Source organism: Topomyia yanbarensis, chromosome 3 (genome assembly GCF_030247195.1).
Source record: "Topomyia yanbarensis strain Yona2022 chromosome 3, ASM3024719v1, whole genome shotgun sequence".
NCBI lineage: Eukaryota > Metazoa > Arthropoda > Insecta > Diptera > Culicidae > Topomyia > Topomyia yanbarensis.
Window position 1 is genome coordinate 407,586,438 of NC_080672.1, and position 17,153 is coordinate 407,603,590.

Consider the following 17,153-nt stretch of genomic DNA (forward strand, 5'->3'; position numbering starts at 1 on the left):
TAATCTGGCTTGCTAAGCTTGATCTCACGTTTTAAAGCGGACTTAGCTTCTTGAAACGCCGCTTTGCACTCCTCTCTCTATCCAGCTCCGATCTTGCTCTTTGAGCCCGCCTTTTGGCTCCGAGACAGGCAGCGCGTGGTGTACTGAGTGTCTCGATCCACCAGTAAGCTGGACGCCAGTTCCAGTTTTGAGGCATTGTTACGTCACCTTCACAGTCCTTTTTGTTACAGATTTGCTTTTGGCAACCCTAAATCACATAAGTTATAGTACTGTTTGGATTTAGTTTATTTCTGGATCTTTTTCCGTTTATCATCTATCAGGCCCCAAGCTAGGGGTAGTTACTGATGATATGTATTCGAATCACAAAAATTTAACTTCATCACTTGAATGAAATTCCGATAATTTACTGGTGGTCTAATTAAAAATCTGCTGAAAATTGTGAAAACTATAAACAGTGGGTCATCGAACTTGATGACTGGAAAGTATTGCGGAACACTGAAAGTTCTTAATATAGTGTCTAAAACTATTGAGTGTATGACGTCGGGCAACGTGACCCAAATTATAGACTGACCAAATTGCAACAGAAATTTACTAAAAGAAATGAGATAAAATCATCACCTCCAAAATATTTCCATTCATTATTGAAAGGCCTACTTCTTTAACCCAACAATATTCTTCCATAAATATCAATTCAACATGCTGGACATCGAGAGCACTCTGCTGGACCACGCAGGTCGAAGCACGTACACACAAATACACAACCGCGCGTACAAGCAGTGGCACATTCGAATCACTTTGTGGTTTTGTTATCTTTTTCGTTACTTTGTTACGAAGAGGAGTACCCGCTGTCTCTCCTCGCCATACATCATCGCCTGAACGGTTGAAGCCGGGGTTTTGTTCTGGCCTAAGGATGAAAAATAAAGCAAACATATCGCGCAAAGAACAACAGCCAAACAAGGTTTCCCTCGTTCGCGCTCAGTAGATCCTTGTTAATGTGCGAACGTGCCTAACATGACAACCTTGGTGCCACCATCAACTGCGTGTGTGTATGTTTACGGCTGTGAGTGTAGTCACGAATAGAAGAAGGCACATATTTTTTCTTGATTCTTAAGACTCTCCAACCCTCGCAACCGGACCGCGGGGGGTGCTCGTAACGTAACGGCTAAATTAATTATTTACACAAAAGCCACTTTCGCATCTTGAAAGTCGACGTATTTTTTTCCGGTTCTTCTGGTAGTTCATCATACTTGGAGAGTTCCGTGAAGGTCGGTGTCGGAACTGTTTTTTTCTTATCCTTCCTGAGAAGACCCCATTTCGCTGATCCACAGAAACTCCAACACACAACTGACAAGGATATAGCGACCAACGGACAGCTATTATAGAACTGTTTTGTGTGCATAGCTCCGCTCTAACAAGGGGGTTGGGGGGACTTCTAACAAGGAATGAGCCTCTTAGAGGCTTTGTTCCATTTAGTTTGCCAGCTAGAACTAGGCGAATAGATGCCAGCATATTGAGATAAGCATCGTCTTGCCGGGAGGTTGGAAAAACTTTTCTTGTTACAATTGCTCAAGAAGGTAAGCGCTGCGGATCCTCTGTTGCAGCATATTGTTTAGTTTCGAGATGTTTTGGCTAATTGGGTCCTTGGGTGGATTTTCAATTGGTGCACACCCGGTACAACTATGCCGCAACTGCTGCTGGTGGGCTCACGAGTTCACGGGAATCATTAGAAGCTAGCCGGAAATAGTTTTCCGTTTCCTAACCGTCTGCTGCGGAAAAGGTTCGACGGGTTGACTTCTCGTTTCTTTGGCATGAAGTTATATAAAAAAGAATGTGAAGACCTAAGCAACAACTTAATTTGTACATTTCCAACCATTATTAAATTGGAAATCGACTGTGAAAAGTAATATGTTCACGAACTAATCTGATTCTCGCACGAGCACTACTTTTTAATAGTGCTTCATTTCCGCTGAAAGATCCTTCGAGCGCCAATATCCTGCATAACACTGCTGTGATCCAATAAAGATAAAGTATACCCTCCATTGTCGGTAAATCGTCAACAAGCACCAATAAAAGCAAATCCCAGCTACTACCCTCCAGTACACAGCACAGGGTATGATCCGACGGAACACTGCAACGCCCATGGGCGTCTCTCGTTCTCGGAAATCAATTTGCCCGCCATTTCCCAGATGATGTAGAAGCGTTACAAAAATAAAATAAAATAAACATCGACCGAATAACTGCGAATGATGACGCTACTGATGGCCGCGTCTTTCGCCGTCCAGGCCGCTGCTGCTGGATGATTTCTTTGCCCCCCCCCCCCCTTCCGATACCACACCACCGATAGCACCAGCACCGGCAGTAGTGCGGGGGATTTTCCTGTCGTTCATTCGCCGTCCATTCACTGGAGCATTTCAATTTACTGTCCATCTCCTCGGAATTGTTCGGTGCTTCTTCCTCGGACCGTTCCAATCGGGGACAGGAAATGACTTGGATGTTCTCATCAAAGGGCGGAAAGTCGCGGCAGCAAAGGCCACGCTCGTACTGACACATTTACACGAATGTCCTGCCAATTCGACGTCCCCGTGCGCTTTCGCCTTTGCAGTGGGGCAGTAGGGTTGGACGGGCGTTTGATGAGATTCAGTTTTTCTTCTTCTTTTCAGCCGAAAAAGCACCGACAGGAAAAAACAGCTGAACAATGACAGTCAATATTGGACGTCATTTTCGAGGTTTTATGGCACGTTACGCAGTTTCTTGCTGCCGCTTGTATATGTACGTGCTGCCGTCCCTAGACAAATTTCTTGCTTTTTGCCATATTAGTACCACAGTGTTTGTCCTGGGGAAAAGCGAAATGTTATTCAATTTTCTTTATTTCGTCAGTCAGCATGAAAAATAGACACTAATTGAAACGATCAATGGTCGCTCGAGCAGGCAAGCGAACGTTGTTTGTGGTAGATGTCAGTACCATAATCTATAGTATGTGTGAATTTCGCATAGAGAAAAAAAACAAATTTATCGTTGGGTCTTCCAAAATTTGCGCAAAAGGCAAATTAAATAGCCATGTTCAATGAAACGGATTCTGTAAATCGATGGAAATGAAAATATTCTTCTATGAGTAAGTATTTTACAAATGCGGATAGCATTTATGAAGTTATACATATCTCTCTTCTTCAAAGCAACTACATACATTGTAAACAATTGATTACCCATAACTATTTCTGGTACGATTTAGCTATGGTTTTCTAGTAAATTGCGAAACTTCTTAAATACGATTTGAGTGTGTATACAAACCTTCTTTATCGACACACAATTTCACTAGGTCGATAAAACAGATTTAGATACACACTCAAATTGTATTGATCAACCTTTGTGTTTACTTCGAAAATTATAGCTGAATCGCACTAGAAATGATTATTGGTTAATCCGTTTGATATAATGTTTTTTGGAGACAAGGGATGATTCTGATTAACGTAAGGCAACTGAATGATTTAAATGACAAATCGATCTGCAAACCGCTCCATTTAGCAGTTTAACTCGCATTTGATTATAAACTCAATCATTGTGCAAAAAATATTACTAACTAACAATTCCTTGAATAACAGCTCGAAAATTTAAATCTATCAAAACTATCCACTCATTTCAGGGCTACAAACTGTATAGATTTCACAATAGTCTCCAGCCCTGAAATAATAACAATAAATACCAATCAGTGCTTTATCTTGGTTCAGATGCCATTAGATTTGGGTTAACTACCAAGAATCGCTGTACATTAGCTTCGCAGTTTTTTGAAACAAACTGAAACTGCTCTAACATGACTCAATCTTCTAGCACACCAAAATGTCCAATTAATATCCGTCTTTCAGTGGGTGCAAATTCAGTTCAGTCCGCTCTTTCCTTCGAAATATGAAAACTATATTGTATTAATAGGCTCATTACCCTAACTACCTACAAACCGAATACATTTTGCCATGAGAATTTCATCCGTAGCAACCCAACGCACACACGATCAGATAAAATAATTAATTTGTCCCAATGCAACTCACACACGTCGCACCATGCAGTGTTGAACTCAATTCAAACTCATTCTACCTATCCACTTTCCAAATCATCGTGTGTACGCAACTCAAACCTATCGCATTTCAATACGCGTAAGGTGAGCGGCGCGCAATAAACCTTACACACATCCAGAAAACGGACACACGGTTAAACTGTGAGTGGGTTAATGCCACCACTGTCGAAAATCCATAGCGTGGATGGCAGTGGTGGCATTAACTCGTACACAGTCAAACCGTGTCAAACTTGCACCCGTTAGCTTGATGTGTGCAAAGTTTATCGTGCACTCTTCACCCTACAGTGCGATTTGAAGCTTTGCATGTACACGAATGATTGTACCGTATGGAAAATATAGCCATCATATTCCTCGTTTGGCAAGCAAGCGACGAATGATTGAACGGGCACGCGGCACCTCTGTTTATAACTTTTCGTGTTTGATAAATCCACTTAGGTACACCATATTGACGGCTCTGCCTGAAAAATCTGCCTCACAAATGGAAATTTTCCCTATTTTCGTGAACTTTTGAATAGTCTAGAATTTTAAAAGTCAAAGTATATGTATTGCGAGGAAAATTTTTTAACTGGACTCCTTTAAAAAAATCCTTCTGAAAACATCTTGCGGTTTGGCTTTAGAGTAAATAGAACCGAAGATATAATCAAAAGAAAAAATAAGGGCTTCACCAATTTGTCAAAACGGGGGGCGTTCTCATGGCCCGAGGGGTGGTTCGATTAGCACAAAAATTTATATTTTGATATATTGGCCCTAGATGCACAATTCCTCCAAACTTGGTTCAAATCCTTGAAGATCGAATACACGTGCCTTGATCGCGGAATGACTCATATATCACAGTTGGATCATTCTTTAGTTTGCAGAACTCGCACGAAGATGGCACCTAACTAAAGGTGAGATGAATACAGTTTCGAGTCCTGCACGAATTAAACCTCGAATAAACTAAAAGAGTAGTAAATAAAATACAAATAAAACTAAAAAAAATAACAAAAGACAAATAAAAAAAAAACATAAAATGGGTAGAATGATTGATATAAATCAACTTGATACTATTGGTACAACTAAAATGACAATTGGAATACTACCAAATAGTAAACTATGTTATAAAATCACAGAACATATTAAATTGTTTCAATCTAACAAATTGGATAAAATGAATAAAAAGAACGAGTGTGCAGAATCTATAAAACTATGGGGTGGGCGTAGCGTAGTTGGTAAATCGATTGCCTTGTACGCAGCGCACCTGGGTTCGAGTCCCGACCCCGCACATAGGGTTAGAAATGTTTCATAAGAGACAGAGGTTAAAACCTCTATAATCGAAATAAAAAAAAATCTATAAAACTAATAAAATGAAGAAATTTAACGAAATAGGGGAACCCGGGGCTATTCAGACGTACCTAAGCAAATCGCTCTTTTAGGTGAATAGATGTGAAAAAATTATCGGCGAAGGGTTATAATTGTTAGTTTAAAACCTCAGCTACATTTTGGCGCCATAAAAGTTCATTTACACAACTCCAAAGCAGTGCTAGGCGTTGATCTGCAAAACTTACGTTTTTCCATCCTTTTATATTGTTGGGGTAATTCGGACCTCCCTACGAGGCAATTCAGTCCGCCATTTTTAATTTTGTTTATTTATAAAATAAAATAAATAAATTTATTAGAGAAATTCTTTAAGAAGCAAAAAAATGCGTTATAAAAATTTAATTCGGTTAGTCACAGCTGTCGATTGGCGCATCACGTATTTTATTTGCTATGGCGTGTGCGTAGTCGCAAGCCGCTGAACGGTGGTTGATGGAACAGGGTTTCCGAATAGCCCCGTATGCTCATTTCGCACAAAAGTGGTGAGTGTCTTGAAAATATCTGTATTTTCACCCAAACAAAATTCATTCCTTAAAACAGGAGCCTCAAGCTTTCTAAAATACTTATCTGTTATCTGTTTCACTTTAATTTGTTGCTTCAATCACAGTTTAACCAATATAATGATTTTTGTTTTGTGTATGGAAAAAAATGAAACACGTTGTGAGATACTTTCTAAAAAAACAAGAAATTAGATTTGGCTGTCAAAATTATTGCTTTAGAATAGCGGTTCCACGAATATGTAGGACAGTCAGAAAGTCTTACGATTTTCGGAGAAATCGAGGCGGTCCGAATTACCCCCACGGTCCTAATAGCTCCGAGTCCCCTATATGAACTCCAAAAAAGTAATAAAAAAAATAAAATAAATGATGTCAAGGAAATAATATGAATAAAACAAAAAGAATTAATTAAAATTAATGGAACAAATAAAGTGAATAATATGGATAAAATGGGGTGTACCCCATTAGGAATAAATACGTTAGGCATGCGAACGTTTGGAATGCGTACGATAGGCATAATGGACGTCGGGCATAAATTATCGTGTTGAAGTATCACTAAAAGGAACTTTTTTGGCGGTAATTGCCTCGGGAGGTAGGAGCATGAATGTTTGAATTTTTTTGATGTTGAAGAATTACACTGGAAGCTGAGCAAACTCGATCAACATTTTATTCTAACAGGCTTGAAATGTGCTTGAACCAAGACTATGAAGTCCCGGTCCATTTTTTTTTTAAATTCTTCACAATGATTTAGTTGGAACCCTAAATCCCTGGCATCATTTTAATTTATTCTGCTCCCAAGCCCATTTCGTTGGGAACTACCGATGGTCCAAAATGTTCATATTCACACACAAAGCAGCATTCATCATATCGGTTTGCCAGTCGGTGTTGCCAATATGAGCGCTTTGCTTGTTTACCTGTTGATAGGTGATGCCAAGTATTGCGCGGATTGGATTTAGGCCTACTGAGGTGTTTTTATCGTGTTTCATATGTTCCGGCGGAATGTAGCACTTACCCTCCAATCCGCTTAAGTTGACCGAATATTTTTTGAATGATCGATTTCATAGTTATCTCTATATTCATTTTTACCTGGAAAAATTAATTTTCGTTTTTAATTTCACAAAAATTTTGCTTTAAATTGTGAAGTCCCGTTGCATTTTTTTTTTCAAAAATCTTTTCACATTGATTTAGGTGGAACCGTAAACTCCTGCCATCGTTTGGATTTGTTCTGGTTCCCTAAAGCCCAGTACGTTAGAAAAAATAGATGGTCAAACGTTTTTCCATCTCAAAAGAAACACTTTTTTACAACTAAAATGTCCCAAACAAATCATTATTTCCTCTTTTTTATCACTTTTTTCTATTTTTTTCTTTTTCAGATCTTACATTTTTGCTTTGATATCACATCTCGACGGTTCATGTATTTTGAAACAATATGGCTTACAATAAAATTTTTGAACTCCGAATTTTTTTTTTAAATTTCTAAGTTTTTAGTATTAAAATGTTTTTAAATAGGTTTTTAACGGTTTTCGTTTGTTTTGACACTAGATTCTTATGTTTCATACTATTTTTAAACATATTCCGATGAAAAAAAAAATCGATTTCCAACATTTGGTTTTTTTTCGAATATTATGAAATCACTGCTCAAACACTAGACCCCCTTAATGATGTCCGATTGAGCTAAAAAATTGCATTGATTCAGTTTTCGATGTAATAAACATTTTGTGTGAGACTTTATGCGAGAATTTAAGGTGACCATTTTCATTGATATCTTCCCTATTGCACACCTCTAGTTTTCCATACAAATTTTATACAAATTTTGGTTTTAAACTGTGAAGCCCCTTTCCAATTTTACCAAAGCATTTTTCACCAGGGACCCCAAACTTTTGCCATTTTTTTCGTTCTGCTCCCCAATCTTGTGTTGAACAGTGAAATTCTTGTTACTGTTAGTGTTCTTATAAATGACAATAGTTAATAGCCTTACTTGTTTTTGTGAGGAAATTTAGTCTAGCTCCAGCGTCATAGCTGTTTGAAAACAATATTGGCATGTAGAGGTTAAAATTAATAAAACCAATGGAATGAATAAAATTAACCATATGAAAAAAATAAATCAAATGAGTAAAAAGAAAAAAATAAACAGAATAAATTGATTAAAGTGAAAAACTATACGATATTAAAAATGTTATAAAATTAATAGAACAAAGTAAAGTGTGTCTAGTTAATATTCTGGATGAAATAAATAAAATAATTGATCGAAAAAAATAGATTATTTAAATGAAGAAAATCAATAAAATGTCTGAAAAAGCGAATAAAATAAGTTGTTTTTGACGACTGGGATGGTTTGATCTAAGAGAATTTGAACGGCTGTCTCAGTCAATTATTATCAAAACGAATGTTAGTTACTGCCCGACGTTTCGGCCTTTGATGTTGGCCTTTATCAAGTAACCAACATTCGCTTTGAAAATAATTGGCTGAGACAGCCGTTCAAATTCCTATAGGAGATTAAATAAGTTAACTTAATGATTCCACTAAAATGCATAAATTGAATAAACTGATCAGAATGAATCCATAGAATGAAACAAATGAAACAGATTAAACGTGTACAAATGAACAAGATGAATAATAGGAAAGCCGAATGAACAAAAAATGAATTAAATGAAATGATCATACATTTAAAATAAGTTACATATTTAAAACGAAAACAAATAAAATTCATTAAATTGATGAATTGGAGAAATGACTTAATGAAATTTTGAAAATAAATTATTTAAATAAGGTAAAAGAATAAAACGAATTTGAGAACCATTGTTTCTGAATGTTCTGAAATGTTGGTGAAAATTAGGAGAAATGGAATATTTTTGTGGCTTATTTTTATTAGGGGTGTAGAAGATATATTTTTAGATATTTCTATACTAATGGTGAGGTGGAAAAGTGATCTGATTCGCAATTAACAGGTGAAAATATTCGCGCCAAGCCACCTAAATTCGCGGTTGCGGCTCGGAGCGATTAAGAACATGAGTTAATCCAACATTTGCCAATGAAAAACTGACGTCATGACAGTTGAAACATTTAACAGTAGTTATTACATTTTAATAATTTATAGCTTAGCGGGTATTGACGGTGCTCACAACTCCCCACCGTCCCCTACATTTGAATTGAATTAAATAGAAAGGAGTGTGAAGTGTCTAGGCAATGTTGGCGATTATTTTATGATCGATAGCACAAAAGGCGTACATTCAATCGATTACCATGCAGTATCCTTCCAGTCATACTTATAGCTTGCGAATTATTTTGTTCGGAATTGCCATTCCGGAGGTATGGGTTGATGAGTCCCATACAGACCAATACAATGACAAAGCAATGGTTCAAACTACCATAATAACTCTTTAAATTCGCCGAATAGCAAGTGGCCATTGAAAGTGTCCCTGAACATATATACTGCTTTTGAGATACGAGCATTCTTGAAATTATAAGCAGAGCCGTGGCGTGGTCTTCTGGCGCCCTTGGCGGAGTCACAGCGCCCCTTTGGTGTTTACTTTGGCTTGCTTTTTTAGCTCGACCTTCAAATAATAATTTGTGTACATGGAATTGGCCCACATACTCCTTACTTAATTCATATTTGACTGTCGTTAATGTCATGTAAATTCCAGCCACAAATCTTTTACTGTATATTTAGAAAATCAGTTAACGCTAGGTGTTTGAAGGCGACGGAGGGAAAATCTATTCGGAGGACTGTATATTAGAGTGCCAATGGCATGTATGGAAAACAGGTGATCATCGAATTTAATAACCATGCGCCTCTCAACAAAAGAGGTTGTGCAAAATGGCCAAAGTGCAAAAATTTTTACCTCTGCAAAAACACAAAAGGATCCTTAAAATATTCTAAAATTGAATTCGAATTTTTATGCTAAATGGCTTAGGATGTGATGAAACGTCGAGTTCTACTGCCACCCTGAATTTTGTTTTAAGATAGCCTTTATAAAACTTGGAAAACTCTGGATTTGAGCTTTTACTGGGGTTTGAAAAGGTTGCTTTTAATTTATTTTCTATGCCAAATGTCTGAGAACTGCATGAAACAACGGATCTTGTATCTTCTCACAAATTTTTTTTTGACAAAGGTTGCCTTACTGGTACTTTTAAGTTTTAAACTGGTATTTTCAACTAAAAATCAAAAAAACTTGTTTCATTTCGAATTGACACCAGATTTCGACATTTCATTGATTTCTAAAAAAAAATAAAAACTGCCTTTCCAAACTCAACTCCCATCTCAATTCAAAAATATTCCTTATACCACACACTCATTTTTTTACATTATACCAGATCTTCATGATGCTTCATGACATTCTTTTTGATCGCGCTAAAATTTTGCATGGGAACTTTTTTCGAGGTACCAATACTTTTGAGGTGTGTCCGATTTGAAATTTCTGGAAGACTATAAATATTGGCACTCTACCGTATATTAAAAACTGTACTCCTCAATTGACCCAAATGATCCTGAAATGGATGTCGAACAAGATTCGTCGCCAAAGATCCGAACTGGGTTCGACCGTATCCGATCTTCTTTCGGATCAAAGATAGTCCGCGAAGTATTCTAATATTCCGCAAAAATCAGAATTCAGCTGTGCCAGATACCTCGAAAGCTCGCCTAGATAAGCTCAGGATTGTGATATTTCGTCTAAAGCAAACGAATAACGTTACTGGTGACAAAATTTTCATGAAGAACTTACGCGTTTACATACCCGCTCATAAAGTTGAGATCGATGGTGTGTTTATCGATTCGAACTTGGCATGCGTAGATCTACTGAAGGATAGGATTATCCGACTCCTTGCTCTAGTGAGCGAAGATTTTGAGTGACAATCGCACCGGACCTTGAAACTAGTGTCGGGTGACGTTTTGGCGAGACTGCTTTGGGTCTTCTTTGACAAGGATCGTCTGCATGATCGGTTGTCTATGCCGCGCGTCATGCATGCAGTATTGCACTAATTAGAAGCAAATGAGTCCTCGCAATATTTTTTTTCTCTTTTGAAAGGCCGCTAAATATACCAGCAAGAAAAAAAAACTCTGCCCCAAATCTGAAGCAAACAGCACCTGGTCAGTTCAGAAGAAACAAATAGTTTCCAACGCTTCCAGGAAAACCAAAAACCATGTGACATTTCAACCAGAGATTTAACTTGATGCAGGATTGGTAAGACCTAAGTTGGGAACCAACAACTTTGTGATATTGCGGAATTCCTCCCGGCATCGAGGAGACTTCAATTTTCATGGTACGGCATAGAGTTATCTTCTCGATGATAATTGATCTAGCTTACTTCACTTACTCTTTGCTATAGCTTAAAAAAGGAGGCCTGTTTTACTGACCATGACCACATTTCCGTTCCCCTTGTTCCTATGAAACTGAGAAAACGAGCGAAAAAAGTTTGCAATAATTTTCGCTATTTTTGTTGAAATTTGAAGTCCTCGTCTTGTTTTTTGTTTATTCTGGACTAACAAAATAGTATCGTAGTCTTCTGACGCCTTTGGTAGAGTCTCAGTTATGCGCCTTTTTGCTACCTGCTTTTGTTTTCTTTTTCAGTTTCACTTTCAAACAGTAATTTTGTGTGTACCTGGGAATGATGCTCCTTTCTTGACTAATTTAATGACTTAACCTCACTTATTTTGAAAAGCAGATCAAGATTTTCGCGCGCCCCTAAGGTTGGCGCTATGGCTCGGATTACAAGTTTTATTTTCTTTGCAAATAAATAGGTATGTAGTCACATTGATTGTGAAAAAGGTACAATGGGGTTTTCAGTACAAATCGTATCATATAGTACAGTACAGTAATGTGTATTTGTCCAACGCATAAACTCTGATTGTAATCTTCGCTAACATGATCCCACTGCATTTCGCACAACGAACCTAATTGCTACAAAGGGAGCCTATGTGTCCCAGTTGTTTGCAATTAGTGCAGTTCATGACCCGCAGCACAAAAAGTCGAACAGGAAGTCGAACCTTGCCAAAGAGAAGATAGTTGGAAAGAGCAACCTCGGCGAAGGTCACTCTATAAAAGTGACGAGTCGACATATCTCCTCATATCATCAGCTACAACTAGGGTCGTCTTTAAAACGGCCAACCCTATGTGTCAGCAGATCCACGCAATTCAAACTCGAATCGATGACAACCCCGTCACATTCAACGCGACTAGCTGGTACATATACTCTTTACTCATTTGTAAAATATCCTTAGCTAGCGATATTATTCGCTTGTGTCACACTATTTACCACACCCCGAATCTTGTCAGGGCAAATTTTCTGTATTTCTGTCACGGCCGAATATCGCTCCGTCAGAACTCGAGAAATCTGCAACAGATTACGGAAGAAGATTACGAACGACCCGGTTGAGGAGCATAGGTCCAATTTCAGTCGAGGAGTCGATTTTATTTCTATATCCATCTCGCCTTGAGGCGAATCATTGTCAGGGGAAGTGATATTTGAACGGGCCTATTGCCCAGTGCACGATGGTATTAGAGACAAGCATGGAGAATGTAATATATCAGCGATATTTAACTTGTAGATGTAACGATATTCAGGCCGCTTATAAGATAAGAAACGCTGCTGCTTTACTGCTCTGCTGGTACAATAATGGTTAACGCGCACACAAAAGAAGAAAAAAGTTCCGAAACTTCCTCGCGCAAAATAACCATGAAAGCGGATTAGTACTATTCTTTATTGTGCTACACTGGGACGAACGACTTATCGGTCTGAAAGTCACCGAACGAATGTTATATACATTTTGAACTCCATATTAACTCATCTAAGTGGCGGTATTTCGCAGATAGAAAGAAAAGTGCTCTTCGCCCTAATTCTGTATATTGCTTGTGATGTAATAAATTTAAAGTCTTCAAACATTAACTTAAGAACGAAAAATCGAAATTTCTCGGATCTATAAACGTTGGTCAAGGCGTTATTGATATGCTAAACACAGAATAAAATAGAACACATTTGTCTTTTCGTTTTTTACTCGGTATCCTGCTTTTCTTTTTCTAGGTTAGCTATTTTATTACAGAAATGATAAAAAATGTCAGGTTGTAATTTACTGTTATCTGTTGTAATTGGATCATCGAATCAAAAGTATACACAGAAAAAAATATTTTGTAATTTTAAGTTTATTTTCATGCTCATATTTGGAGCATGAATATAAATGTAGAATTAAGTTCCACCACAAACACACACGACTTGTCGTGCTTTCTTCAACGAATTTTATTAGAATTTTACACGTGGATTGAAAATTACAGTTTCTTTAAACGGAAAACCAATGCGCTTCTTATGTATTTATACTCGAATGCTGCTGTAAAATGAATGACATGTAATATTACACGAATGAAAGTGTAAAATTGTATGCTGTTTAGTGCTCCAATTGATTTTAACGTAATTTTCAATCAAATTTTCGATTCAATCGTTGTATGTTTACATTCGTATTGATTTACATGTCGTTTAAATTTCATAATTTTTTGGTGTGTAAGGTTCATAAAGAGGTGCATATTGAAACAATTCCAATTCAAATAACAAAGGCTGATTTACTCACGTCTGCCATACCTTGTATCTTCTTTTGCAGATCATTTTCGACAAATTCACCGTGGGCCGTTTCGACGAGGGCCTCATCGATCCGGACATGGACTCGGGTGATGCCAGTCTAACCAGCGGAGGAGATTTGCCCGGCTGTCCCGAAGGATTTATGCAGGTCAGTACAATACGACTTCAGTCCTCCTTTTGTTCTTAACCATCCCCAAGTGATCTTGGTTGCTTTTGCTAATCAACGCTTTGTCGACTGAACAAACTATCATCGATAGACATGTTTGCACCTTTTTTCAATAAAAGAAGTTGTTCTGTATATTAATCCCAATCCTCGTGTACCACACAAAAAACTAACTAAATGTAACCAAGGTGTCCTGTTTTCCCGCCAGATCCCATGAGTACAAAAAGTACATGATACCGAAACACAGCATCGCACAGCGAATGGTCGAAGGCGCTGCATGCCATTCCGCTCACTGCAGTAGCTGTCACGGCAAATACGAGAGTTTTTCAACCGCACGGGAAGATGGAAAATTCCGATGTCGCTGAACAAAACATTATTTTATGGTGTGCAAACACCAATACACAAAGTGCAGATACCCTGCGATGAAAACATACATTCATTTTCCGTCGACCGCTCGCAGTCTCGCAGACTCAGACTCTCACTGCATCTGTTCTGCTTGTTCGCTTGGGAAAAACGAGGTGAAATGTCAGTGGATTTACTTTTCCGATCGGGACAGTGGCTGTTGTTGGACGAAAAATCGGCCAAAACCCGATGAGACAAAATGTCAACCCATACTTTTTAAATCGGCAAACATTGCAGCTTTTAAAAACTCGCACTGCCACGCTCGAGAACCAGTCCCCCATCGAAGTAACCCATTGATGCTGTCAGCTGTTTCAATTTCGCCGACGCTCTAACTGGAATGAATGGGATCCTATAACCTACATCCTTTTCATGTCTCATCCAACCTGTCAACTGATTTAATATCCTTCTCTTGTTCCCAGCTGCACCACCGTGCACGGACGGGAAAAGGTGTTTCAGTTTCCCTCGAGCAGATAGATAGCGCTTTGCTACCAACTTTCTTTGGCTGCCGCTCGAAACCAAACTGACAGCAGAGTCCCGATGTTTGTAGTAGAACAGAAGGGTTGCTGTCCCAAAGGGACCAGCAGTGGTTCGGTGTGGTGCGGTGCGGTGCAAGGACGATGGGTACACCCAGTGGTAAACTTATTTCCAACGAATGCATCAGCAATTCATTTCCGTTTGACCTGACTGCACCGGCTGACTTTTCTTCGAGGTGAGGAAAGCGCTTGGAAAATGTTGAAAAAGTTCGATATAGAGGATCGCTTTTTTAGGGGAAACTGCCTGACGAGAAGTTGCACAAAGTAGCAATCGTCTGCGTTATTGAAAAAAAAAACTTTTAACCGGGTGTTGAAACGGTTTCCTGTCTTTTTTCTCGCTATCGCTACTTCGTAATATTGATTGACTTTTCCTGGAAGCCAATCGAACAACTGCATGCATGTACGCTGACAGTATCGGTTGTATAATAAAACGAAAGGGGGGAAAACTTCGTCAGTGTCATTTTCGCTTCGTGTTCGTGTCCCATTTCCCATTGCACATTGCTTGGAAGCAATAATGCTGCGCCATTGATAATTCATGTTATTTCTTTGATAACAATATTTGCTGACGATCTGATTGGGGCCAGTTCTAGTGGGAACCGGAATAAATCCGGAACTTTTTTTTGTGTTTGGCTTTAACTCAAAGAAGCACTTTCTAGTTCTTGTGTAATACATATTTATTATTATTTAAGTCCAAATAAGGTGTCTTAAAGAGGCAGGTTGTTCTTTTTTATATTCCCTATGTTATTGAATGGAGTCAAAAGTGTATCAAGTGGCGTCTTCTGGAATCAGGAATCAAAAAACACATGAAAAAAATAAATTCACGAAAAAATGATCATTTCGTGATCTGAATGATTTACGAAAACCCTAGAACGAAGTACATAAAATTATGAATAATAAATCTCGCATTCGTGAAACTATTTGTGTTCCCCAAAAACTAGTTCGCGCCAAAAATAAACAGGGCGTTACATTCGAATGTTTGCTATAGTTTTTGTTACTATGTTCATGATTTCAGGAAGTTAGTTGTGATTTTCGTAATTTACATACACGTCATTGTGATTTGTTTACTATCGGATTTTTCGGCGAAGTATTTATGTCCAGCTCTCTACAAAATCCATCAAATCCCGACGATCGAATTTGGATTCCGCCATCCGGTAAACTCAAGTCACAGGAATCAGCAGTGACTCAATGGCACGTTCCCCATGTTGATCGGCGATGCGTGCCTTGTCGTGATTTGCCTCTTCATGATTTTCGTGATAGGAAGAATTGAGGAAGTTGTAAGGTTTAGGATAAGGAAAATAACGCCACAGAGAACATAGACAACACCGAAGTATTTTTCACTCCCATGGGAATAAAAGACACTTCTCGATGAGCGGATATATAAACATCCCGAGAAGGTATTGGGTAACTGAACGAAAACACTCCCAACACAACTCACAAAGACCACACGAATAATACTCAGCACGCTGAATAGTAGCCATGTGATAATTGAGTTTGCAATGTCCAATCAGTGCCTTGAGTACTGCAGTTATTCTTGGAAAGAGGCAACCATTTTTTTCGATATTTTCGGTATCACATCCGGTCTTTGTTCGAATGCAAGTTCGCAAGCTACGCCGATGGTTGGTATGTTCGGATGCAGCTAAAGAACGAATCTTGTGCTTTATCCAACTTATCAACAGTGTTAGAACTAGTTCTGACATCAGTCGTAGCGCCAGCTCAAGCCACTTCGTCCGGGCACCCATAGAAGGAAGATAGCATTTGAAAAGTTGAGTTCTTCGATAGTTCAACACGAGTTCAACAGGCGATTACTAATTTTGATTTTGAATATTCCGAACCAAGTTTAAGAGCAAAAATAGAATCTTTTACCGCAAATTCCCTGTTGAAGTGCTGATTGCACGCCATAAAGAATCGCAAAGATTTTTGCTTAGAACACGGTACAGTATCTACCAAGCTAATGAGATTGGTATAATCTCATTTCACAGCAAAAGACTTCAGCACCGACTCGGCCTTCCAACATAGAAGTGTCAGTGTAACAAACTACGTATTCTTCAAGTTGTTGCTCCAGACAGCCCGATAGCCATTTCTCGGGAGGTGGTCTTCTCATATTGAATGTTTTGAAAGGAAAACTACATGTGAGTAAAAAAATTTAGCTCATACAGTACATTATGAAGTTGTACCTATTCGTAGCTAATTTTTGCTAAAAATTTGGTATTTCCGGTATAGGGTTAACTATCAAATGACGGATATCGATGTTTGAAGCAATTTTAAAATCTAAAATGGCGACTTCCGGTTTGGCTAAATTCACTGTAACCTCAACAATAAGGATACTTTCGAAATAGAGCTAACGAGCACATGACGGAAATCGATGTTTGAAGCCATTTTTAAATTCAAGATGGCGACTTCTAGTTTAGCTAAATTTACTATAATCGCAATAATATGGGGTTTGGGGTTACGAGTACATTACGAAAATTGATTTTTAAGCCATTTCGAAAATGGCCAAAATGGCGACTTCCGGTATGTCTAAATACGCTATAACCTCAATAATTTGGTATTTTCGGAATGACGGAAATTAATGTTTG

The 17,153-nt window shown here is 38.3% G+C and overlaps 1 protein-coding gene across 2 annotated transcripts in view; it reads left to right on the forward strand.

Moving 5' to 3' along the window:
- LOC131691912 (uncharacterized) overlaps positions 1-17,153 on the forward strand; it is a 460,379-nt gene that overhangs the window by 205,218 nt on the left and 238,008 nt on the right. For both annotated transcript variants that reach the window (XM_058978657.1, XM_058978658.1), the window contains exon 5: positions 13,502-13,627. In XM_058978657.1, coding sequence (XP_058834640.1) covers positions 13,502-13,627 — 126 coding nt within the window. The remainder of the gene's footprint in view (positions 1-13,501; positions 13,628-17,153) is intronic.